Source organism: Siniperca chuatsi, linkage group LG20, assembly GCF_020085105.1.
Source record: "Siniperca chuatsi isolate FFG_IHB_CAS linkage group LG20, ASM2008510v1, whole genome shotgun sequence".
Taxonomy (NCBI): domain Eukaryota; kingdom Metazoa; phylum Chordata; class Actinopteri; order Centrarchiformes; family Sinipercidae; genus Siniperca; species Siniperca chuatsi.
In genome coordinates, this window is record NC_058061.1 from 1,374,284 (window position 1) to 1,399,283 (window position 25,000).

General features: G+C 46.6%; 1 protein-coding gene across 8 annotated transcripts in view; it reads right to left on the bottom strand.

Annotated features, from left to right (window-relative positions):
- Positions 1 to 11,960: 11,960 nt before the first annotated feature.
- The window catches only part of ankfn1 (ankyrin repeat and fibronectin type III domain containing 1), a 127,500-nt gene continuing 114,460 nt past the window's right edge, over positions 11,961 to 25,000 (bottom strand). For all 8 annotated transcript variants that reach the window (XM_044178264.1, XM_044178262.1, XM_044178259.1 and 5 more), the window contains 4 exons: positions 24,950 to 25,000; positions 17,895 to 18,117; positions 17,598 to 17,790; positions 11,961 to 16,855 (listed from right to left, as the gene is read on the bottom strand). The exon at positions 24,950 to 25,000 is cut by the window's right edge and continues 116 nt beyond it. In XM_044178264.1, the coding sequence (XP_044034199.1) occupies positions 16,033 to 16,855; positions 17,598 to 17,790; positions 17,895 to 18,117; positions 24,950 to 25,000 (1,290 nt within the window). In that variant the 3' untranslated portion in view covers positions 11,961 to 16,032. The remainder of the gene's footprint in view (positions 16,856 to 17,597; positions 17,791 to 17,894; positions 18,118 to 24,949) is intronic.

The window sequence follows — 25,000 nt, forward strand, 5'->3', positions numbered from 1 at the left end:
ACTTTGGTTTCTGATGCCTGCAGAGCTGCCGACGCTCAGCCTCAGACTTCCGCGATCACTGCTAACTAGCTAATGTTAGCATGCTAACACGCTAAGCTAACATGGTGAACATCAACGTTGGTGCGTTAGTTATTAACGACCAAACTGCTTTTCACTTTCATCTCCAAAATAAGCACTTTGGATATTTAAGGTGGAACCTGTTCTCATATTAGCACTTCTGTAGTTTTAATTCTCTTTTACTGAACATTTGTTATTTAATTATTATAATTGTTGTATTGTTTCTTATAACTTAAACTATAATACATAAGTTCTATGTAACTTATGTTTACTCACGAGATAATTTAGTCCAACTGGAGGATTATTTACAGCTCGTGTGACCATATTTTCTCTCTCTTGTGTTGTCACAGCTGATAAGAGCGAACAACAAAACACTGAAACAGAAAGAACATTTTCCCGTAACTGAAGCCTGAAGCTGAACTGGATCAGAGCGTCAGCCGGTTAAACCCTGAAGGATTTACCGCGTCGTAACTCTGAAACCTGCAGGATCCACGTACGGACTCTGCACAGGAAGAAAGATGTGTTTTATTCGAGGTTTTTATCCGCTCCGAGAGGTGCAATAACATTTAGTCCCTAAATCACCAAACAGCGTTTTCCCTTCTTCTTCTTCTTCTGCTTCTCCCGCTGACCCCGCTCCCTGTTACCCTCCTCCCGCCTCCCGCTGACCCCTGTTACCCTCCTCCCGCTGACCCCTGTTACCCTCCTCCCGCTGACCCCTGTTACCCTCCTCCCGCCTGCCTGCTGGTGAAAAGGAGTTTGTGGGTAATTTTCTGGCCTGCTGATGCGACAGTGTGTGACGGGCGCCGCTAAACCGTCATATCTCTGTGGAGAGGAAGTCCGCGGCTCAGATAAGACTTCCTCTCTCTAAACCTTTTATCCTTCACTTCCATATCAGGGTCCCAGAGAAGGACCCACAGGGGACTCGGGTTCACGCTGAGATGGATTTGGAGGCCTTGAGGACTTTCAGGTTCCAGGAAAAGTCACCACTGAGTCACAAGGTACCAGCCGGCCTCTGCGGAGTCTTTAAGTATTAAAGATGTATGATACTATTTATGAGTCAACATTCAAGTTACTACACCTAGCTTTCCATTTTAGCAAGACACAGATAAAGTTTATAATGACGGCAGTGGCAGTTTTAACTTCAGAAATATATCATCATCATCATCATATCGTGCTAACAGACTGAGGCTAAAGCTAACAGGTCCCAGGTCATCATATCGTGCTAACAGACTGAGGCTAAAGCTAACAGGTCCCAGGTCATCATATCGTGCTAACAGACTGAGGATGAAGCTAACAGGTCCCAGGTCATGATATCGTGCTAACAGACTGAGGATGAAGCTAACAGGTCCCAGGTCATCATATCGTGCTAATAGACTGAAGCTAAAGCTAACAGGTCCCAGGTCATCATATCGTGCTAACAGACTGAGGATGAAGCTAACAGGCTCCAGGTCATGATATCGTGCTAACAGACTGAGGCTAAAGCTAACAGGTCCCAGGTCATGATATTGTGCTAACAGACTGAGGATGAAGCTAACAGGTCCCAGGTCATCATATCGTGCTAACAGACTGAGGCTAAAGCTAACAGGTCCCAGGTCATGATATCGTGCTAACAGACTGAGGATGAAGCTAACAGGTCCCAGGTCATCATATCGTGCTAATAGACTGAAGCTAAAGCTAACAGGTCCCAGGTCATCATATCGTGCTAACAGACTGAAGCTAAAGCTAACAGGTCCCAGGTCATCATATCGTGCTAACAGACTGAGGATGAAGCTAACAGGCTCCAGGTCATGATATCGTGCTAACAGACTGAGGCTAAAGCTAACAGGTCCCAGGTCATGATATTGTGCTAACAGACTGAGGATGAAGCTAACAGGTCCCAGGTCATCATATCGTGCTAACAGACTGAGGCTAAAGCTAACAGGTCCCAGGTCATGATATCGTGCTAACAGATTGAAGCTAAAGCTAACAGGTCCCAGGTCATGATATCGTGCTAACAGACTGAGGCTAAAGCTAACAGGTCCTCCAGGTCATGATATCGTGCTAACAGACTGAGGATGAAGCTAACAGGTCCCAGGTCATGATATCGTGCTAACAGACTGAGGATGAAGCTAACAGGTCCCAGGTCATGATATCGTGCTAACAGACTGAGGCTAAAGCTAACAGGTCCCAGGTCATCATATCGTGCTAACAGACTGAGGCTAAAGCTAACAGGTCCCAGGTCATCATATCGTGCTAACAGACTGAGGATGAAGCTAACAGGCTCCAGGTCATGATATCGTGCTAAGAGACTGAGGCTAAAGCTAACAGGTCCCAGGTCATGATATCGTGCTAACAGACTGAGGATGAAGCTAACAGGTTCCAGGTCATGATATCGTGCTAACAGACTGAGGATGAAGCTAACAGGTCCCAGGTCATGATATCGTGCTAACAGACTGAGGCTAAAGCTAACAGGTCCTCCAGGTCATGATATCGTGCTAACAGACTGAGGCTAAAGCTAACATGTTCCAAGTCATGATATCGTGGTAACAGACTGAAGCTAAAGCTAACAGGTCCCAGGTCATGATATCGTGCTAACAGACTGAGGATGAAGCTAACAGGTCCCAGGTCATGATATCGTGGTAACAGACTGAGGCTAAAGCTAACAGGTCCTCCAGGTCATGATATCGTGCTAACAGACTGAGGCTAAAGCTAACAGGTCCCAGGTCATGAGATTCACGTTAGATGACAAGATCGATGCCACTCTGTATGGAGAAATATGAAGCTACAGCCAGCAGCCGGTTAGCATAGCTTAGCATAAAATTGTTGTAAGTCAGATTGAGATGAAGCACTTAAAGCATTTCTTCAAAAGACAAGTCCTGAGAAGTTGTTAAAGGTGTTAAACCTCGTCTCTTGGCTGCTGTAGAGATGTTGGTTATAAAATGTCTCTGTTAGTCTTCTCATTGCTAGCCCTGGGCTAAACGCTTCACTTCTGCTAGCCCTGGGCTAAACACTTCACTTCTGCTAGCCCTGGGCTAAACACTTCACACTGCACTTCTGCTAGCCCTGGGCTAAACGCTTCACTTCTGCTAGCCCTGGGCTAAACGCTTCACGCTGCACTTCTGCTAGCCCTGGGCTAAACGCTTCACACTGCACTTCTGCTAGCCCTGGGCTAAACGCTTCACTTCTGCTAGCCCTGGGCTAAATGCTTCACTTCTGCACTTCTGCTAGCCCTGGACTAAACGCTTCACACTGCACTTCTGCTAGCCCTGGACTAAACGCTTCACTTCTGCACTTCTGCTAGCCCTGGACTAAACGCTTCACACTGCACTTCTGCTAGCCCTGGACTAAACGCTTCACACTGCACTTCTGCTAGCCCTGGACTAAACGCTTCACTTCTGCTAGCCCTGGGCTAAACGCTTCACTTCTGCACTTCTGCTAGCCCTGGACTAAACGCTTCACACTGCACTTCTGCTAGCCCTGGACTAAACGCTTCACTTCTGCTAGCCCTGGGCTAAATGCTTCACTTCTGCACTTCTGCTAGCCCTGGACTAAACGCTTCACACTGCACTTCTGCTAGCCCTGACTAAACGCTTCACTTCTGCTAGCCCTGGGCTAAATGCTTCACTTCTGCACTTCTGCTAGCCCTGGACTAAACGCTTCACACTGCACTTCTGCTAGCCCTGGACTAAACGCTTCACTTCTGCACTTCTGCTAGCCCTGGACTAAACGCTTCACACTGCACTTCTGCTAGCCCTGGACTAAACGCTTCACTTCTGCTAGCCCTGGACTAAACGCTTCACACTGCACTTCTGCTAGCCCTGGGCTAAACGCTTCACTTCTGCTAGCCCTGGGCTAAACGCTTCACTTCTGCACTTCTGCTAGCCCTGGACTAAACGCTTCACACTGCACTTCTGCTAGCCCTGGACTAAACGCTTCACTTCTGCTAGCCCTGGGCTAAATGCTTCACTTCTGCACTTCTGCTAGCCCTGGACTGAACGCTTCACACTGCACTTCTGCTAGCCCTGGGCTAAATGCTTCACTTCTGCACTTCTGCTAGCCCTGGGCTAAACGCTTCACACTGCACTTCTGCTAGCCCTGGGCTAAACGCTTCACTTCTGCTAGCCCTGGGCTAAATGCTTCACTTCTGCACTTCTGCTAGCCCTGGACTAAACGCTTCACACTGCACTTCTGCTAGCCCTGGACTAAACGCTTCACTTCTGCACTTCTGCTAGCCCTGGACTAAACGCTTCACACTGCACTTCTGCTAGCCCTGGACTAAACGCTTCACACTGCACTTCTGCTAGCCCTGGACTAAACGCTTCACTTCTGCTAGCCCTGGACTAAACGCTTCACACTGCACTTCTGCTAGCCCTGGACTAAACGCTTCACTTCTGCTAGCCCTGGGCTAAATGCTTCACTTCTGCACTTCTGCTAGCCCTGGACTAAACGCTTCACACTGCACTTCTGCTAGCCCTGGACTAAACGCTTCACTTCTGCACTTCTGCTAGCCCTGGACTAAACGCTTCACACTGCACTTCTGCTAGCCCTGGACTAAACGCTTCACTTCTGCTAGCCCTGGACTAAACGCTTCACACTGCACTTCTGCTAGCCCTGGGCTAAACGCTTCACACTGCACTTCTGCTAGCCCTGGACTAAACGCTTCACTTCTGCTAGCCCTGGGCTAAACGCTTCACTTCTGCACTTCTGCTAGCCCTGGACTAAACGCTTCACACTGCACTTCTGCTAGCCCTGGACTAAACGCTTCACTTCTGCTAGCCCTGGGCTAATTGCTTCACTTCTGCACTTCTGCTGGCCCTGGACTAAACGCTTCACTTCTGCTGCCCTGGGCTAAATGCTTCACTTCTGCACTTCTGCTAGCCCTGGACTGAACGCTCACACTGCACTTCTGCTAGCCCTGGGCTAAATGCTTCACTTCTGCACTTCTGCTAGCCCTGGACTAAACGCTTCACTTCTGCTAGCCCTGGGCTAATTGCTTCACTTCTGCACTTCTGCTAGCCCTGGACTAAACGCTTCACTTCTGCTAGCCCTGGGCTAAATGCTTCACTTCTGCACTTCTGCTAGCCCTGGACTGAACGCTTCACACTGCACTTCTGCTAGCCCTGGGCTAAATGCTTCACTTCTGCACTTCTGCTAGCCCTGGACTAAACGCTTCACTTCTGCTAGCCCTGGGCTAAATGCTTCACTTCTGCACTTCTGCTAGCCCTGGACTAAACGCTTCACTTCTGCTAGCCCTGGGCTAAATGCTTCACTTCTGCACTTCTGCTAGCCCTGGACTAAACGCTTCACTTCTGCTAGCCCTGGGCTAAATGCTTCACTTCTGCACTTCTGCTAGCCCTGGACTAAACGCTTCACTTCTGCTAGCCCTGGGCTAAATGCTTCACTTCTGCACTTCTGCTAGCCCTGGACTAAACGCTTCACTTCTGCACTTCTGCTAGCCCTGGACTAAATGCTTCACTTCTGCACTTCTGCTAGCCCTGGACTAAACGCTTCACACTGCACTTCTGCTAGCCCTGGACTAAACGCTTCACTTCTGCACTTCTGCTAGCCCTGGACTAAACGCTTCACTTCTGCACTTCTGCTAGCCCTGGACTAAACGCTTCACTTCTGCTAGCCCTGGGCTAAACGCTTCACTTCTGCTAGCCCTGGGCTAAATGCTTCACTTCTGCACTTCTGCTAGCCCTGGACTAAACGCTTCACTTCTGCTAGCCCTGGGCTAAATGCTTCACTTCTGCACTTCTGCTAGCCCTGGACTAAACGCTTCACTTCTGCTAGCCCTGGGCTAAATGCTTCACTTCTGCACTTCTGCTAGCCCTGGACTAAACGCTTCACTTCTGCTAGCCCTGGGCTAAATGCTTCACACTGCACTTCTGCTAGCCCTGGGCTAAACGCTTCACACTGCACTTCTGCTAGCCCTGGACTAAACGCTTCACTTCTGCACTTCTGCTAGCCCTGGACTAAACGCTTCACTTCTGCTAGCCCTGGACTAAACGCTTCACACTGCACTTCTGCTAGCCCTGGGCTAAACGCTTCACACTGCACTTCTGCTAGCCTTGGACTAAACGCTTCACTTCTGCTAGCCCTGGGCTAAACGCTTCACTTCTGCACTTCTGCTAGCCCTGGACTAAACGCTTCACACTGCACTTCTGCTAGCCCTGGACTAAACGCTTCACTTCTGCTAGCCCTGGGCTAAATGCTTCACTTCTGCACTTCTGCTAGCCCTGGACTAAACGCTTCACACTGCACTTCTGCTAGCCCTGGACTAAACGCTTCACTTCTGCTAGCCCTGGGCTAAACGCTTCACTTCTGCACTTCTGCTAGCCCTGGACTAAACGCTTCACTTCTGCTGCTAGCCCTGGGCTAAACGCTTCACACTGCACTTCTGCTAGCCCTGGACTAAACGCTTCACTTCTGCTAGCCCTGGGCTAAACGCTTCACACTGCACTTCTGCTAGCCCTGGACTAAACGCTTCACTTCTGCTAGCCCTGGGCTAAACGCTTCACACTGCACTTCTGCTAGCCCTGGACTAAACGCTTCACACTGCACTTCTGCTAGCCCTGGGCTAAACGCTTCACGCTGCACTTCTGCTAGCCCTGGGCTAAACGCGTCACGCTGCACTTCTGCTAGCCCTGGACTAAATGCTTCACTTCTGCTAGCCCTGGGCTAAACGCTTCACACTGCACTTCTGCTAGCCCTGGACTAAACGCTTCACTTCTGCTAGCCCTGGGCTAAATGCTTCACTTCTGCTAGCCCTGGACTAAACGCTTCACTTCTGCTAGCCCTGGGCTACCTACTTTAGCCCAGTTTCACACTGGCACCTTTTAGCCCCGTGTTTAGTAGATTTTCAGGTATTACAGGTATTAAAGGTCTTCAGTTTAACCTGGTGAACCTGCAGAAACACTCATCAGTGTTGTTTCTGAATCGGACGGTTAAAAAAAAAAAAAAAAACACTTTCGAGGTAAAAACATTACGTCACGTTAAAGTCCAGCGATCACATTCACTTATCATCAAAAGCACTCGTGCTGCCATTAACATTTCCCACAGATTCCAGTTTTGTTCCTTGAAGACGGACTGTGTGTTTCTTCTTTCCACTACAGACACACAGATCCACATGTTTTAAATCACATTTTCCTTTGATTTTCCAGAGCGCGGCAGCGATACGGCCCAGCGCAGTGGATCAGTGGCCGTCCAGCCTTTGACGGGACTCGTCCAGTTCAGTGTGTGCTAGTAAGCGTTCCCTCTGATGTTAGCGTACAACGTTAGCTTAATCTTAATAGTGAATCAAAGGGCCTCCCAGGGTGAAGCACAAACAGGCCGGCTGCTTCGTTCGTGACCCGGCGAGATAAAAACTGAGAGCTGTTTGTTGTTTATGTCCCCACCCCCCGCCCAAAGAGCTTTGATGGTGAGACAACCGGGGCAATTTGGACGGTCCATTTGGGTGAGACGGCTTCAAGGTGGCAGAGACAACCACACACACACACACACACACACACACATTATCAGGCTCGTGTTTCACCGCCTCCCCTCGTTCTCTCTGCAGAAGAATCATCATTTCAAAGAAGCCAGAGGAATACATTATCTCCACTTCCTCGTTCTCTCTGGAAAGACGAGCCTCGCTGTGAAATACAGATGTTTAACCAGATGTTTTTCCGGCCTCGCTGTGAACCAAAACATACAGTATTATTTCATCCCTTAAGATGTCCTCAGTTTCGTCCAATAAATACAGATCAGCCGTTCAATAGTAGGGGCTTTACTCTGCAGGGTCTTGTAATTTAAGGGTTTATTTTTGTGGGTGTTCAGTTATTAAGGTTGGGGTTTTTTTTTTAACCGCACTTTCGCGTCTCTGAAGAGTAAAAATCCACTCGTGAATGTTTCCAAATGCTGATATTAATATATCAACTGGCGTGAAATTAATATCTAATGATGCTTTTCTTTACGGACGTAAAGCAAAACGTGTATTTCTTTGTGTGTGAAGTCACTGGTGAACACATGAATGATGCTGATATCACTGCTGATGTAACACCGGGGCGTCTTTTTACCGTCATCAGTATTTACTCTGTAGTTCTGTGCGTGAGTACACATTTGCAGTACTTGTACTTCCACTCGGCCACATCTCAGAGGAAACATTGGACGTTTCACCGCGTTTGTCTGACGGCTTCAGTTATATTCAGATCACAGTGTTTCATCCCCTTCCCGTCCGGTGGAAACCTCGTATCTCCAGGTGTTTGTGACGAGCTGAAGGATGAAGAGTTTCCTTCACGTGCTGAGGAAACTCTCCTCCTCCTGAAGCTGAATAAACTCTTTAACCCCCCCTCGGATCAGCTGGGAAACGCATCGTCGCAGAGCTGAAAACAGGCTGTTTCTCTGATACGTGGTTCTCACAGGACGGCGACGCTGCAAACACGTGACGACCTCATAGACCATGATGCATTGCTGCAGGTTAAACTGCCCAACAGTATATAAAGCAGCTAAAATGAGCTCAGCCTGAAACATCTGCAGCAGTAAAATGCAACACACACATGAATGCAGCAGGAATATGAATCCAGAAACATCAGATATAATAAAACACTGACAGGAAGCGTTTTACTGCACAGGGACGACTTTAAGTACATGTTGCTGAAAATACTCACATACTTTAAGGATTTACTTGTAACAGAGTATTTTACAGCGTGGGATTAGTACTGAATACCGCCTCCACCGCTGCTTTTTAGGAGGAATCCATCCGTCTGTGATCTAGTGCTGATATACATTTCCAGTTGGCGCAAGAAAGAGACGAGAGACAAGAGAGAGAGGAGCAAACGATCGATTACCACCTCAATCAGTGAACTGCGTTTTATAATATGCTAAAATCACAAAGTACAGCGGAGCTTGTTACAGTTCATCACAGCAGCTGCTGAGATGTTTCAGTCTGGGCCGACCGTCTTCCCTGAAGTAGAGACGCCACCGCGACCGAAGCACGAAGCAGGGTTTACCGTTTCTGGGGAACGGGTTGGTGAGAGCGCAGAGACTCAACCACACAGCCGACGTAAAACTAACCTCGGAGCTCAGAGAGGCCGAACCTGCGGCGCTGGTTCCCCGTGGGTCCGTCACCTCTTACATCACGCTCAGTCACGTGATCGCGGTGAAGATAAAAGCGAGCTTTTGTTAACGGACGTACGCAGCGACGAGGGGAGCGAGCAGACGTTTTTTTTAGCGTTGTGATTGGGACATCGAAAGGTTTTGATCAGACGGTTTCGTTTGGTTCAGTGATCCAGGACAGACGACAGTTTATCTGCTTTCTGAAGGTCACATTACTCAGACATTTCTCTGCTGTTTGTGTTGTGAGTTTCCCCGCGCAGCTCTCGGGCTGAACTGAATAAATGGATCTGCATTCTCACTGACGGACTCGTTGTGTGAAGAGCCAAGTCCTTCGGCAGCGAGGGCCGGGGAGCAGCGATCCTGTGGTTTGGACCGACGCTCCGAAATGCTTCGGGCGCTCCAGCGGGAAAACTCGCTGCCAGCGGTGGTGTGAGATTCCAGTTGGTTCACATCCTCCCACACGGCGTCCTCCGACCGCTGCAGCGGCTCGGCCTGCCAGTCAGGAGTCCGGCTGCAGCAGATTCCTCCGACACCTCCAGAGCCACCGGACCGGCTGACAGGAAGTGAAACCAGAAACCGTTCTGTCCACGAGCCAAAGAAACCTCACAAACCCCTCTGAAGTCTCAGCTCGCGTCTGCAGACAGTGGAGACAAGGATCAAGGACATTTACTCCAGTACTTTAGTATTTCCACTTCATGCTACTTCTGCTCTCCGTCTCAGAGATACTGGACTCTGACAGCTTTAGTTGCTTTGCAGATTATTAATACAAAATATCATCAATAAATACACTGAAGAATATAAAGTAATTAAAAAGAGCTCCGCCTTCACCAGCTGATGAACACATTAATGCATCAACAATTATAATAATTTAATATATATTATTCTGCATGATGAGCACTTCTGGTACTTTTACTTAGTATTACATCATCGGCAGCCTCACCAGGTGAAGCCGAGGAACGCTTTCTCTCATTTCATCTCAAACTTTAATCTAAATATATCTAAAGTAGGAGCTCGGCCAGCGCGTCAGCCCGGCTAAGAGAGTCCAGTCTGGACTCTCTGGCTCTTCATGAGAGTCAAAGTTCACCAAAAAGTTGAACTCAACGCAGTAAATTAGCCCGAATTCACGTCGCCTTGTGGCGATTCTAGCGAAATGAATTGATTTTGCTGTTTTGAATACGGGTGTGATTCAGAGTTTAAGCTGCTGTCAGTGAAACTCAACACTTCCTGCGCAAACGTTTCACACTAAAAGCCTTTCTTTCCTGGCAGAGAAGGCTTTTAGTGTGAAAAACCTGCTGCACCTGATGCTCAACAGCAGCAAACGCAGCAGAGTGAAAGCAACTGAAAATAATTAGTGTTAAAAACAGAAAACAGAGTGGCGAGTCAGACACGACTCTGTCTGGAAATAAAGTTTTACTGAATTTACCTCGTGAACTGTCGCAGGTAATTCCACCTGTCCGATGTTTCGCAGCATCTGTCTGTAAAACTGCATTAACCTCGTCACATCGTCCATATTTCCATCTGTCTGTCTGTCGTTACGGACGCAGCACGGGGTGCACTGATGTTGCAGTTGCCATGGTAACCGGTTGCCATCCCTTCAGAGGGATGCTGATTGGACGAGGAGACAAGGAGATAACTCGTTGCATAATTCATTTGGTCACTGATGTCTAAACTGAAAATGTTACTAAAGTCAAAGTACAGAAGTTTTATCAGCAAAATGTACTTAAAGTATCAAAGTAAAAGCCCTCATTCTGCAGACTGGCTCCTCTCAGTGTTATATTATTACAGAATATTATATTATTGGGTTTTTATCACTAATGAAAACATGTCAGAACATTTTAACGTTGTAGTTCGTCAAAGTGGAGCCAGTTTCAGATACTTTGTGTGCTTCTGTGTAGATTAGTAGTAAAGTACTTCATCTGTTTTTCAACGTAAAAAGTAACTGAAGCTGTAAATGTAGTAAAAAGTACAATATTTCCCTCTGAGATGTAGAGCAGTAGTAAAAGTAGCAGAAAATAGACGTAAGTAAAGTACAAGTATGTCAAAGTACAGTCCGTAGTTACTTCCCAGCACAGACACTGGTCTGTACTGCGGAAACTTTAAATAAACCTGTCATCACTTCTTCCTCTCGTCGCTTGTGTCAAAACTCAAATATTAAAATCCCTCAGACTCGCAGATGTAATGTGTAATATTAATCCGCAGCATTATCTCCAGCTCGCAGCTGACATTACAGCGCTGCCGCCGATTATCTGACAGCAGTGTTACGTTACCTCCGATTGGCAGAGCTTGACTCGCATACCCAGAATGCCACAGATATGGACGAGGAAGCAGTGATGAAAACTGATTCACGGGCGGTTCACGTAGCAGAGACGATGCACATTAATAAGCAGTTAAAACATAACATCTGGGCAGAAGTTAGAGTCGCTGTAAACCAGAATATATGATTAAAGTATAGATTAAAAGCAGATTTCAGCTCTCTGACCCTTTGCTTCAGTAGCAGCACTGACACACACTGTAAAAGTGTGAGAGTGTGATCAGGAAAAATCCCTTAAAGCATTAAAGCAGTGCAGCGTCCCTGTGGCTGCTGTGCTGTTATATATTCTATCATCAGGTTATTATTCCTCGTGCATTAATGTAAAGCTTTGTATCGGACTGCGGCTGACGATTAAATATGCTAGAACTGATCATCAGTCATAAATAAGATAGTCGAGGGCTCTTTGTAGTAAAGTTTACAGTAAACATTATCTATCAATAACTTTCTATAAAGGAAGTTACAACACAGAGCTCAGGCTCTGACACACGACACAGCTGAGGGAAGACAAACTCACAGGTTTAAGTGCACAACATCCACTAAGACAGTTTATTTCAGTTGTTAAAATACATCCATTCATGAGTTCAGAGGTTGCAAAATGCATGAAAACACTGGAGCCGTTTTTTGTTTTTTTAACGCAGTCCATAAAAAAAAAAAACACATATCGTCCTTTTGCTGCAAATAAATAAAGTGGCATCAAACTGGATTCGTGATGCCGCTCAGGATAAAAGATGATAGAGAGTCGTTTCCGTAACGAAACGCTGGAGGTCGATGTGACGTCCGCCGGCCGGAGACAGAAATAAATACGTGAAGAGTCGCTGCAACGTGAGAAAAGCACTCAGATAATGAAAGCGTGTCACATTACAGGCTGAAGCTCGGAGCCCTCACAAGACTGTTAAACAGTTTCCGAGTCGTGAGTTTGGAAACACCTGACTGAAGGAAGCTTCAGGTAGAATCTAACCTTTCAGAATAAAAGCCTGCGTTACAGAAACAGACCGAACTGCGCTCCTCTGAGGAGGAACATTCACACATCAGCTCGTTTTAACACCAATCAGAGATCAGAGTCTGTTACTGTGAGCTGGTTTATTACAACTTTTATTTTCATTTTCTCGCATCTCTGTTGGTTATTATAACGTTTTACTCAGCAAGTTCATGCGCGAGGTTTTGGGGAACTCGGTGCCGGGCTGGAAACAAACCAACAGGTGAGGAAGAAGCACAGCTTTTATCCACACTAACGACCAACATAATGAAAAATCACGCTGATCCTTTTCGTATTTACCGATTTATCGAGGAGCTTTAACTCCAAAATCTGAAAACTAAACGTGGCGACTCAATCACGGCTGTTTCATAGGAACGCTCTCAGTTTGACCTCCAAATGAAAGGCTCTTATAATCTGGAGAAACTGTTGGTTTGTTTCCAACCTGCGTGACCTGTTTTTAGTGACGTCGCACTCACTTTGGCGAGTACGCTGTGATTGACCGACCAGAGGGACGAAAGGAAAACTCCAGTTGTAATAAACCGCAGTTTGCACTTCTAATAACCAATCTTAAAATAAAATGAAAGCAACAGTGCTGGGGAAATATAGTTATTCCTTTTCTTTCTGAGAGTCAGATGTTCGGATGAATCTCATGTCTGTGTGTTAAGTACACAGTTTAGCTTAGCTTAGCATAAAGACTGGAAGCGGGGGGAAACAGCTAGCCTGGCTCTGTCCCCCTAAAACCACAACTGGCATTTTTAGCTTTTTATTTATTATTTTAGATGTAACGATGTGTTAATGAGCTGCAGAGGTGCTGGTAGGTGTTTTTTTAAACTTTCCACAGACCCCGGCTAGCTGTTTCCCCCCGCTTTCAGTGTTTGTGCTAAGCTAGGCTCATCTTCTCCTCGCTCTTGCTTCACACTGAACATATGGAGATGGTTTTGACAGCAATCTTTTCTTTTAACTCTCGTCAAAAAAGCAAATAAACATATTTATATCCAACCATAACTTTACATAAAGAGGCGACTGCAGTGCTGCTGAAGGATAACGGCAGTATAGATGTGCTGCAGTACTTCTGCGGAGAGTATCTGTGCTACACATTCAAACAAGAACAAAACCTGTAAATTAATACTTCATACGTCTTTATCATCAACACTTTGGAGGACATTAAACAGTCAATGATAGAAGCTGCCACAGTTAATGCCCAGTTGCATCAAATATATTCAATTAGCTTTTATTCCATAATTGCTGTGTGCGAACATTAAAAACGCACTTTTAAAATACCGTGCATACATTTGAAGGATCTGTTCAAACAGCTCTCAGACTTACTGACTGGAGTTTCACGTAATTTCTCTAAAAACACAAAGAAAACGGTTGCAGTTTTTGGTGCACGTTGTAAGAGAATAAAACCAAAGATAGAAACACACCAGCAGCCTCTGAGGAAACACGACAGTAACTGTGGATGTTACAACATAAGGAGAAGCCGAACAAAAAGTCAACACAACAGCACGACACAAACACCGCCAGGTCCGGGGGGGCAAAGTGCAGACCGCTATCGGTCAAACGACATCCTGACCCCCCCGACCTAAAACCCCCTGACCCCTGACATCGTCATGCTGAACCAGGAAGGAGGCACAAACTGGACACAAAGCTTTAGTCCAGAAAAACCAACAGCTACAAACTACTTCATGCCAACAAAATACAGCTCTGACAACATTCCAGGTAAAATAGTACTCAATCTTTAATCCGAGACTACAAAAATACTTCATGTCTTAAGGTTTCTAGTGGTCTGTGTTTAGTGACTGAGGCAGGTCACGTGTTTGACTCGAGGGAATCATATATCATAGTTTTCTTTAAGCCGACCACAGGTTTATTCGACCACATTGAGACCCGATGGGAGCAGCTCAAAACAACATCGAGGATTCAACCGTCACAGGAGACACAAACAGACTGAACTGTACATTCACTTCAAGTAGGGGAGAATCCATCTGAAGAAGGGGCCGCGAGAAAACCATCTGCAGGAAACTTTTCCAACTATTCAATTTGGGAGAATTGAACTAAACTGGGGAAAAAAAAAAAGGTTTGAATTTGAGTTACGAGCCACAATCAATCAAACCACCTTGTTTTCGGTTGACATACAGTCAAAGTGTGCAAAGTTCCTGGTCGGAGAAGCAGTGCTTGGTTTGTCGTTGCATTGATTATTTTCTTTGTAACAGTCGATGCCGTGGGTTCTGAGGCTTGGCGGAGTTGAACCAGCAACTTTAGTTCAGTTTACAATCTGCGGAGAGGTCTGAGGGCTGCTCGTCACAACAGGCCCGGCCGATCGTCACTGCGGTGGAGAGACGGAGACGCAGGCAGAGAGAGAGAGGCAGCGGCCATGTCAGAGCCGACAGCTGATGTCCAGGTTCGACTCGTCACCTTTGATATTTTAAAGCTACACTTGGCAGTTTGGCGGCCTCCAGTGGCAGCAAGAGAAGATGGATTGTGAGTTTCGTAACTCACGCTATGGAACTGTAAAGTCTCTCAACAGTGGCGGCTTTCAGAGGCGGCGGCCATACTTTGCTCCGAAGTTCTGATTGGTCACTTTTGTACGGTGGGCCCTGCAGCTTAAGAAAACATCCTCGCCAGTTTCCGGTGTCGTCGTTGCCGCGGTTTGTGACTCACGAAGTTACTGAAGTGCTGCTGGAAAAGGAGCTGAAATGTACGTTTGTTGTTTGTCGTGTCCCGGCCGCGCGCGTCGCTTTTTACCGTCCCCTGGAAACAGTTTCCGTCGTCGTCTGTGCCACTTGCAGTGTTTCTTAATTTGCTTGTGTTTTGTCTATTTGCATGTTTTCTTAAGCTGAAGTGCATTGATCTTTCAGGGCCACCGTACTTTTTTCATTTGGGGAAAAAAAAAAAAGAAAAATGTATGACTTTGAAATTCGGGGGGGTTCGTGATTCACGGCACTAGTTAGCGTTGGAGTTTGGTGGCATTTTATCGAATCAGCTTATCGATTCCAGACCCAGGTTCAGGTTTAGCCTTTAACTTTTGTAACTAATGTTCGAAATAACTAAAACTCACAGATTCAGCTGAGCTCTGCAATGAGGGAGAAGACAGAAACTCCTAATGAGCTGAATAACAGCTGGAACCTTTCACACCTTATTTTTCCGCCAGCTACTTGATCCAAATACCGAAGGTTCGTCGGCAAAACAATCCCAACACATGAACTGTCTGCTGAGCCGTCACCCTTATCACGCGGCCTCCACTGGCAGATGCAGTTGGCTCAGTTGTCGTAGAAACCGATCCATCAGTTGACGTTCAAGCTCAGAAGTTTCATGCTTTAAATTATAAGCCAACACGGACAAAATAAAAACAAACGTGTGATATGGTTGAAAGCTCCAGAAAAAGCTCCAGAAAAAGCTGTGTGGATTTGGGTTTGTTTATTTTCAAAGTCCAAACCGATCTTTCACCTGTAGCTAGAGGTCCGGATCCTGCAGCAGCGTTACTAAGTGATGCTTCTTTCCGCCCAACACTGGTTTCATGGTTGTGTTTTTAAAATGTTGCCTTGTGTAGCTTTAAAAACTCAAAGGAGTCTGAAGTGAACCGACCTGCTGCCTCCTCAGCTGCTGCCCGACCCTACAGCGTGCTGCTGAGTATCTCTGACACCTGGGCGTTTGTTTGGTCGTCTGAGTCTACTTCCTGGGTGGCGGCTCCCTCAGGCTCCTCCCCTTCCCCTCCAGACTCCACCTGTGCCACGACCACCGACACACCTGCAGCCTTCACCTCCTCCGTCATCTCTCCCCCCTCCTCCTCCTCCCAGCCCCTCCTCTCGTGGCCCGGCGACAGCTCCTTGCAGGGCTCCACAAAGATCCTGCGGACGTGGGGCCGTGGCTCCCGGTGTCGGCCCTTCCGGCTCTCCAGGACGCAGGAGGCGTGGCTCACGTAGGTGGTGCCCTGCAGGGAGGGAAGGTCCCCGGGGGGAGGCAGGTCTAGGTCGAGCTGCTTGGTGTAGACGCCCTCAGATAAAGACCCTGTGTGACTCTCCCCGCTGTGGCCCCTGAGCCAGCGCTGGGGCCCGGTGAAGTACTGGCCCCGGTGGCTCCTGGAGAGCAGTTTGCGTTTGGCGGGGGGGTTGGCGAGGGCCCTCAGGGGAGCGACGGCCTCCTGGTGGCTCTTGGAGAGGGAGAGGCCCTCCAGAGTCTTGGTGGTGTCGGACAGCCCCGGGGAGAGGGGCAGGGACAGAGGCAGGTCTTTGGAGAATCTGGGAGACAGGGGGGTGGACGGGGAGGTGGAGAGGGTCCTGGAGAGGGAGGGAGAGCGAGGCAGACCGGAGGTAGAGAAAGGGAAGTCTTTGGATAAAGAGGGAGAGTGGGGGAGGAGGGGTGAGGAGAGAGGGGCGTCTTTAGGATCCGTCAGCACCGGGGAGAGGGGGAGGTCTTTGGGCAGGCAGACGCTGTACCTGAGAGACGGGACGAAACAATGAAAGGACCCATTAGATTTACAGAGACGCCAGCTGCTGCTGCTGCACTCTGATCAGACGCGTTTACACTTCCTGTCTTTACCTTTAAGTTTCGCATTTTGTGTTTATTTACTCAAACAGCCAGAGTACAGACGATAGGCGTTAGCTAGCTAGCGACATACAGACGGACTGTGTGCGTTTGTCTCAGCCTCTGAACAACTCCGGCTCATACTGTTATCTGCGAGGGCACAAGTTTGGTTTCATTGTTGATATGGTCATTTTATGTCAGATGGCCAATACGCATAGTTTTACTTTATTAACGTGAATTAGGCTTCTCCAAGGTGCACGCGAGCGAACGTACACAAGTGTGTGTGTAAATGGACGGGACAATGATATTAAGTGCCCCGGAGAGGAATTTAGTTTCATGTTCACTTATGGCCGTAACATTATGCTGACTGTGTGTTAACATTCCTGTGAGGCTTTATGAATCGTCCCAAAACCACCTACATGTAAACACAGCTGGTATCACTCATCACAGATTCTCAGCAAAAGTATGATCACATCATGCAAAGTTTGAACAAATCCCCAATAAATGATTTACCACTGCTGAAGTTGTAAAGTTTACCCCGAGAATGATTTCAGAACAGACCAGTGAAGGCATCATTTGATGGTGGTTGGACACAAATCTACCGTTAAAGGGTCACAGTATATGAGTAGTGCAGATATACAGTAAACTAATCACCTGAGCTCGTGGATCTGGAGCACGTCTGGGGCGCTGCCGCCCAGCGAGTGCAAGGCCTGCTGGGAGAGATCCTGGGGTGGAGAGTAGAGCAGGTCCAGCTCGCGGGGGCTCAGGGCGTCGCTGGAGTCGTAGTCGCTGTCTGTCGGCAGGAAAACCTCCGAGGACCCGTCCTCATCTGAACCGAGCAGAGAGTCTGAAAGCAGACAGAGCGTCAGGGTGAAATGTTAGATTTGCTCAGTGTGATTTTAAGAGTAAAAAAAGTCACATTTAAATTGCAGCTCCTGTGTGACGACTCACCGCTGATGGCTTTCATTCTGCGGAGTTCAGGTGAGGGGGAAGGTGTGGGCAGGTAGTCCATGGTCGAGGAGGTGGAGTCGGTCTTCTGCTGGCCGGAGTCGCTATCCGGAGCGCTGGCGTCAACCAGGCAGGTGATTGGTACACCGCCGCGAGGCTGCTTGTAGCGAGCGTACTGCAGGGCGTCGGTGATCCAGCGGAGATCACGATGCATCTCGTCCAGCTGCTGTCGGAGGACAGAGGGCAAAACAAAGATAAACACTCCACTATCTCAAAAAGTTCTGTGTGGAGCGTTTTGGCAGCCAAAGTTCAAGTTACTGGTGTTATTGATTCTGTCTTTTTGCTGAATTTTGCCTTGAATTATAAATCACATAATATCAGTTTGTATGCAGACGATATCTTGTTCTATGTGCAGTCAGCAAGGCTCACCGTTGTTTACAGTAGAGATGAAACCATTATTTCATTTATCAATCAAAAAATTAATCGGCAACAGTGTTGATGATGGATTAATTGCTTAGGTGAGGATTTGCTGCTTTTCGATGATACTAAAGTTTCTAATCTTTGGTTTTTGGGCTGCTGGTCGGACAAAAAAAAGCTATTTGAATACATCAACTTGTGCTTTGTTCACGTCATTTTACACACTTTTAGTTTGACCCTCACCCATAGGATGATAATGATAAGTGCTTTTGTTTCTACTTAATTAGTTCCATTGAATTTTTTTTATAATTACTTAGATGCCCATTTTAAACACATTTCAGCCAAACACAAAACGGAGTGAATGCATCTTCAAATAAAATTCATATTTGTCTGGAAAAAACACAATGGAAGTGACGATATCGCAGAATCAGTAACATATTTTAAATCACTTTTTAAAACGTCTTTTCAAAAAAGCCTTTTAATAATGTTAGCCCAAAGTTTTATTTTTCCAGTTCCTCTATGTTTTATTTGTTTATTTTACAGTTTAAATCTTATTTCATCGTATTTTGGGTATTTTACTCTATTTAAATGGCTGTACGTATATTTTGTATTTTCTCAGATTTTATTTAATTGTAGTGCTGAATTGTTTTAATTTAGTTTTTCCGCAAGTAAAGCACTTTGAAACGTTGTTTTGAAAGGTGCTGTATAAATAAAGATGATCATTATTATCATTCTCTCTTTTCAGTCACTAAGGAAGGAATGTGGTTCAACATCCGATCAGGATCTTCCTGGGCTTGGAGGTTTTCTGGGCTCGTCCAACAGGGAGGAGACCCTGGGGTAGACCCAAACACGCTGGAGAGATTATATATCTCATCTGCCTTGGCAACGCCTCGGGATCCCCCAGGAGGAGCTGGAAAAGGTTACCGTGGAGAGGGACGTCTGGACTACCTTGCTTCGCCTGCTGCCACTGCGGCTCCTCCATTCCCCGGCGGAGAATGGATGGATTATTATTATTATTATTATTACTGAGGACTAAATGACGGATCAGTCGTTTCCTCCAAATTCAGACAAAAGAATCAAATCAAATCATCAAGTTTATTTCTAAAGCAGAGAGTTGACCAAAGTGCTGTATAATGAAATAAGATAACCTGGTAACCGCAGAAGAAAAAAAAAAAGCAGAAGTGATAAAATAACAATACTATCCCATGCACAAATAAATAAGTACAGGGACGGATGGAAAAGTTAAAACCCAGAGGAGTTAAAAGTGAAGCATAAAACCTTAGGGACACTCAAAGGCCTGAGAAAACACGTGTTTAGCCTTAAAAGTGTCTACAGAGGGGGGATACTTCATTGTAAATGGTAAACTGCTCCAAAGCTTTGGGGCGGCTACTGTAAACCCACGATCGCCCTCAGCCCCGATCGAGGGCCAGCCCGGAGCAGCTGGTCTGAGGATCTGAGAGATCTGGGGTTGGAAAGGGGGCAGAGGAGCTCAGAGAGGTACTGGAGCACCAGGCAAAGCTTTAAAAACAAATAACAGAAAAGAAGGCCACATTTAAAACGCGCCTCGTCAGGTTATGATGTTTTTGGTCTGGGGAATTTCGACGTCACATTTTGCGGATCAAATGAGAGTAAAGTGTATCACGAGTGAACGTGAGTGAGTGAAAATGTGTGAGTGTTTGCTTTTGAAGAGAACGAAGCGTGACAAAACGTTAAGCGGCAATTAGCCGACTGTCTGACAGAAAGCAGGAGACACACACACACACACACACACAGACAGACGCAGACAGACACAGCGGGGACGCTGACAGCGGCGATGACTCGGCTGGAAAGAATGCCGAGGCAGCGACGGCAGAGCGAGAGTCTGTCGAAAAACATGAAGGAGATTCCTGCTCGTCCCACAGAGGGAGGCTGCACGCTCAGCTCTGTGTTTACCAACAAACACACAGAGCTTTAATACTGTCCTTCACACATTAACATATTCTGTCCATATATATAACATTAAATTAACTTCAAGTTGTGTTTGGGGATATTCTCTGTTTTTCTCACGTTCAGACTCAAACCAGCAGTGAACGTCTCTGCTAACAGGTGTGTGTGTGTGTGTGAATCACAGCTGATGTCCAGAAACTGTTAAAACACATCAGCGAGCCGCTCTGTTGTTCCTTCATCACCGTGAACACAATGCACAATGTTTCCTCCTGTTGGTCTGATAAAAACTGCAGCGAGCAGCTGTTTGAGGAAACTACTGAGCCTTTTTAAACATCAAACTACAGATCTGTGAGGAGTTTTTAAAGATCTTCAGCAGGAACCAATGGGCTCGCAGCTGAGAGCCGCAGACAGGAAGTCAGACGGTGCTGAGAGACGGAGCGACGTGAGGTTGGGTTGAGTCTGAACATGAGATTTGATGACAAGAAGAAAATATAGAACAACAGCAGACTGATCCTTTAATTAGACTAAAGTAGTTAAAGTTAGTACCGTACTATAAATGTATGAAACCTTCTGAAACAGTCAGGTCGAGGTCGAGCCGCCCCGGGTGATTCGACTGTTCTGCGGCAGTGACCTCGGAAGGCTTCATTGTTCACGTGACTTTGAGCTTTGTGACATTTGACTCCTGCTGAGAAAGTTGTTCAGAAACCAAGACCATCGTCCGGAGTGCCCGAGGCGGAGGTGCTCCACCTCAGCTTGAAGTAAAGACCACAGCAAGTGAACTGATGACGAGCAGAGATGCGTCAGGACCTGGACAGTTTACCGCCTCAGCTATAAACCCTTTCCAGCGGAGCTGCAGATATACAAGCCAGAACTCCGACAATAAGACGACGCTTGTTCGACAACTACACAAGCAAAGCGAGCTTTCCTGTGAGACTGAAATGTTTCCAGACTCCACGGTGAACAGGCCGACGTGCTGCGCTCAGAGGAAAATGCAGTGTGGTGGGGAACTCTATACTGCAGCCTCGATGCGGCGCTCTGAATATGACGTGAGGAACTTTCCAGAGCAGAGGCGCATCTGCAGCTGATCAGACTCTGACAGCAGCTTCATGATTTTAGACGAAGCGAGGCTCGCAGACAGATACGCAGACGTTTCCAAGGACGAACTGCAGCTACGGCAGCTCTCTCTGCTCAGCGTCACTTCCCTCAAACCATCAGCTCCCGGCAGCGAGGAGACAAACGCATCGAGAAGACCAAGGACTGACTCAAACTCCCGTCCCCGACATTAGGTCTCCTGCAAACATCTGAGTGCCTGTCAGACGGAGATCAGGGATATCTGCTCGCTCCAGCCAGTTGTGTCGGGCTGATACAGCAACGCTGTTTTACCTCTCTTCTTCAGGGGACGCGGTCTGTCGCCAAACGGTCTGTCGCCAAACGGTCTGTCTTCAAACGGTCTGTCTTCAAACGGTCTGTCTCCAAACGGTCTGTCGCCAAACGGTCTGTCTTCAAACGGTCTGTCTTCAAACGGTCTGTCTTCAAACGGTCTGTCTTCAAACGGTCTGTCTCCAAACGGTCTGTCGCCAAACGGTCTGTCTTCAAACGGTCTGTCGCCAAACGGTCTGTCTTCAAACGGTCTGTCTTCAAACGGTCTGTCTTCAAACGGTCTGTCCTCCACTTTGGTCCAGAGTGAGACACCTCAATAACTACATGTTCCCCTCAGGATGAACTGTAATAACTCTGGTGATCCTCATCGGGTCAAAAGTTTAATTTGTACTTTGTAACTTTAACAGAGAGCATTACAGCCCACAGAGCCGCTAAACGTTAGATGTTTTTATACGTATGTTTTCTCCAGTGTGTGAAATACGCCATCAGGGAGTCCAGATCCATGCGCAGGACGTCCAGAACAAACCCAAATAGTTAAACAACTTCACTACGCAACTTAGACGCCATGAGAAACGTTTCCGTAAACGTTTTAAAACGAGTTTTATTTGCACCATTAAAAGAAGCTGCGGGACAACTTCCTCTTTTAAATTTCCAGATTTAAAGATGAAATCGACAGTAAAGCAGCTTTCAGAGGCTTCGGGTTCCTAACGGTTTAAAACAGAAAGGAAGCGTGATGTAACCTAAACTACTAAACTACTAAAATAAGACCTAAGATGTAAATTCTTCCTTCAATCACTGGACAGAGAAACGAAAGCTACAGTGAATATTTGTCTTATATCTGCTTCGCCAGCTGTTCTCGTTTTATTCTCGCCTCTCGTCTTTTTTTAGCCGTTTGAGTTCGTGTTTAAGTTATCGGTTAGTGCCGCACGTCTACCCTGAACTTGTTCTTCCAGGCAGCGTTTTCTCTCAGACACACGTGGCAGGCTGCAGGTGAAGCTGCAGTTCAGGTCCGTTCAGGTAAAGAAGGTCTGGACGAGCGTACGCAGCCTGAGAGGCTCATCTCAGGGCCCAAATACCCACCAAGTAATAACTGACGGTGATTTAATATCGACTATTAAAGCTGCACTAGTCCATATTTCTCTATTAATAACTGATGCATCTATTGCTGAGTGGAGTTCCCTAAATGATTTAATTATGATTTTATTTAAACTGATGATGTGAATCTACAAGGAGACATTTACAGCAGATGAACCTCTCTTTTAATGTTATATTTCTGTATTTCTGGCGTCTCCTAATGCTGATTTATTAGACTTCGTTTGTCAGTAAAGCACTTAAACGCATTTCATATATGAAAGACGCTACAAAAAATAAAGTTTGACTGACTGATTGATGGATACAACAACATAAATAGCTCGAAATCGAATTAATTTGACATGAAACACAGTTATCGGCTTGACTTTATGATTATAAATCTCAATCTAAACCACATCAGAGACAGATTCTGTGTTGTGGCGGAGCCGCTTTAATGTGTCCCGATGTTTTCAGATCTGATATGGAGCAGAAATAAGCGGTCGTAGCCGTGAAGAAGAAAAGCCACATGTGGAGACGTTTCTACAGACGCCGTCTGCGAGGCTTTCCTCCATCAACATGTGGCGAGTCTAAACAAACTGTCCAATTAGACGGCATCACGTCATCTTCACACTAACCCACTTTCATTACAACACACACACACACACACACACACTGTCAGGATGAGACATGCTAGTGCGTGTGTGTCTTCTTGTACTTCTATCTTTATGAGGACCAATTTGAGTTAAACATTTTCGCGAAATGAAGACATTTTTCAGGCGAGGACGTTTGTGTAAAGTGATAACATATGAATTTTAAACCTGCAGAGAGAGAGTACATTTTGTAAACAGGCACATTTTTTTTAAATTTTTTTTAAAAGCGAGGACATTCGAGCTTTAGATCTTGATAATGACAACATTTTAGGAAAAAGAAGTTTTTGTAAAGTGTTTTAGAAAAGACGACTTTTGAGCTTTAGACCTTGGGAGTGACGCCATGTTGGACAGTAAGGACATTTTCGTACAATAAAAGCATTTCTGCAAAATTCTTCTTCTTTTTAAAAAAAAAAAAATGAGGACATTTTCTCTGGTCCTCATTTGTTCAAAGGGCTGTTTGAAGGTAAAGACGTGGTTTCAGGTTAAGTTTGCTCCTCTAATGAGAAAATATCTCCCGAATTATGACAATGAGGGTCCTCACAAGTATAGAAGCCTGAACGTGGCCCTTTTCACACTCTGCCCTTCACATCGACATTTTGCTGTCTTTCATAGCACACACACATACACACACACCCTTGTACTTGTATCTTTGTGAGGACCGTCACTGACATAACACAACCAACCCTTCAAACCAAGTCTCAACCTTCAAACAGCTTTGGAGTCGTGAGGACCGGCCAAAATGTCCTCACTCTGTTGGTAAAAAACGTGTTTCAGTCCTCACTATGTAGCAAGTACAAGTCGACACACACACACACACACACACACACACACACACACACCGCTCTGATTGGTATTATTTTTTCCCCTGACATTCCCTCGCTCTCTGAGCAATTTGTGGTCGGGGGGCCACTTTTTTCCGAGCTTTAAAATCGCAGACAGAAAGCGAGACAGATGGTTACACACACACACACACACACACACACACACACACACACACACACACACACACACACACCCCGCGATCGGAGAGCACCCTTGTGGTTTCGTGGTCGGTGTCCATTAACGGCGGCGGTGAGCTCTTCACAGAGAGAAATCTCCAGACGGGCTTACGTTCATACTTTTGGACGTGAGACGGCGGCGCGGCGAGGCTTCTTCAACAACGGAAAAACAAGCTGTTTAACAGCCGATACTCCCAGCAGTTCCTCTTCATTGCATCAACAAACGTCTCAGACTGGATCACCGACTCATTTGTTGTCACACCGCCTCGATCTTTTAAAGAAAAAAAAAAAAAAAAACTGGATATGAAATAAAACGATATTGGAAATGAGATTTATTAAATCGTCTCTTTGGCGAGCTCCGAGCCGCCGGGTTCTCGTCCGATGAGCTCGTCAGACTGACTGAAGGTCCAGGCCGGGACTTCGCTCCTGCTTTAGTCGCGCTGATTAGATGTGGAACTTGGGGAGCTTTTCCCGCTGCTAAATTATTCTTTCTTGAATGCGTTTGAATCTAATAACACTGCGGAGCAGCCATTTTGTCTGACCCGCGTTAACGGATCTGACGCGCTCCTCTTCACTGAAGCTGTAGATCTAAATCACCTGCGGGTTTGTTTCTTACCTGGATGTAGTCCAGTATGAGCTGGTGCCTCTGTTTCGCTGTGGCCACCTC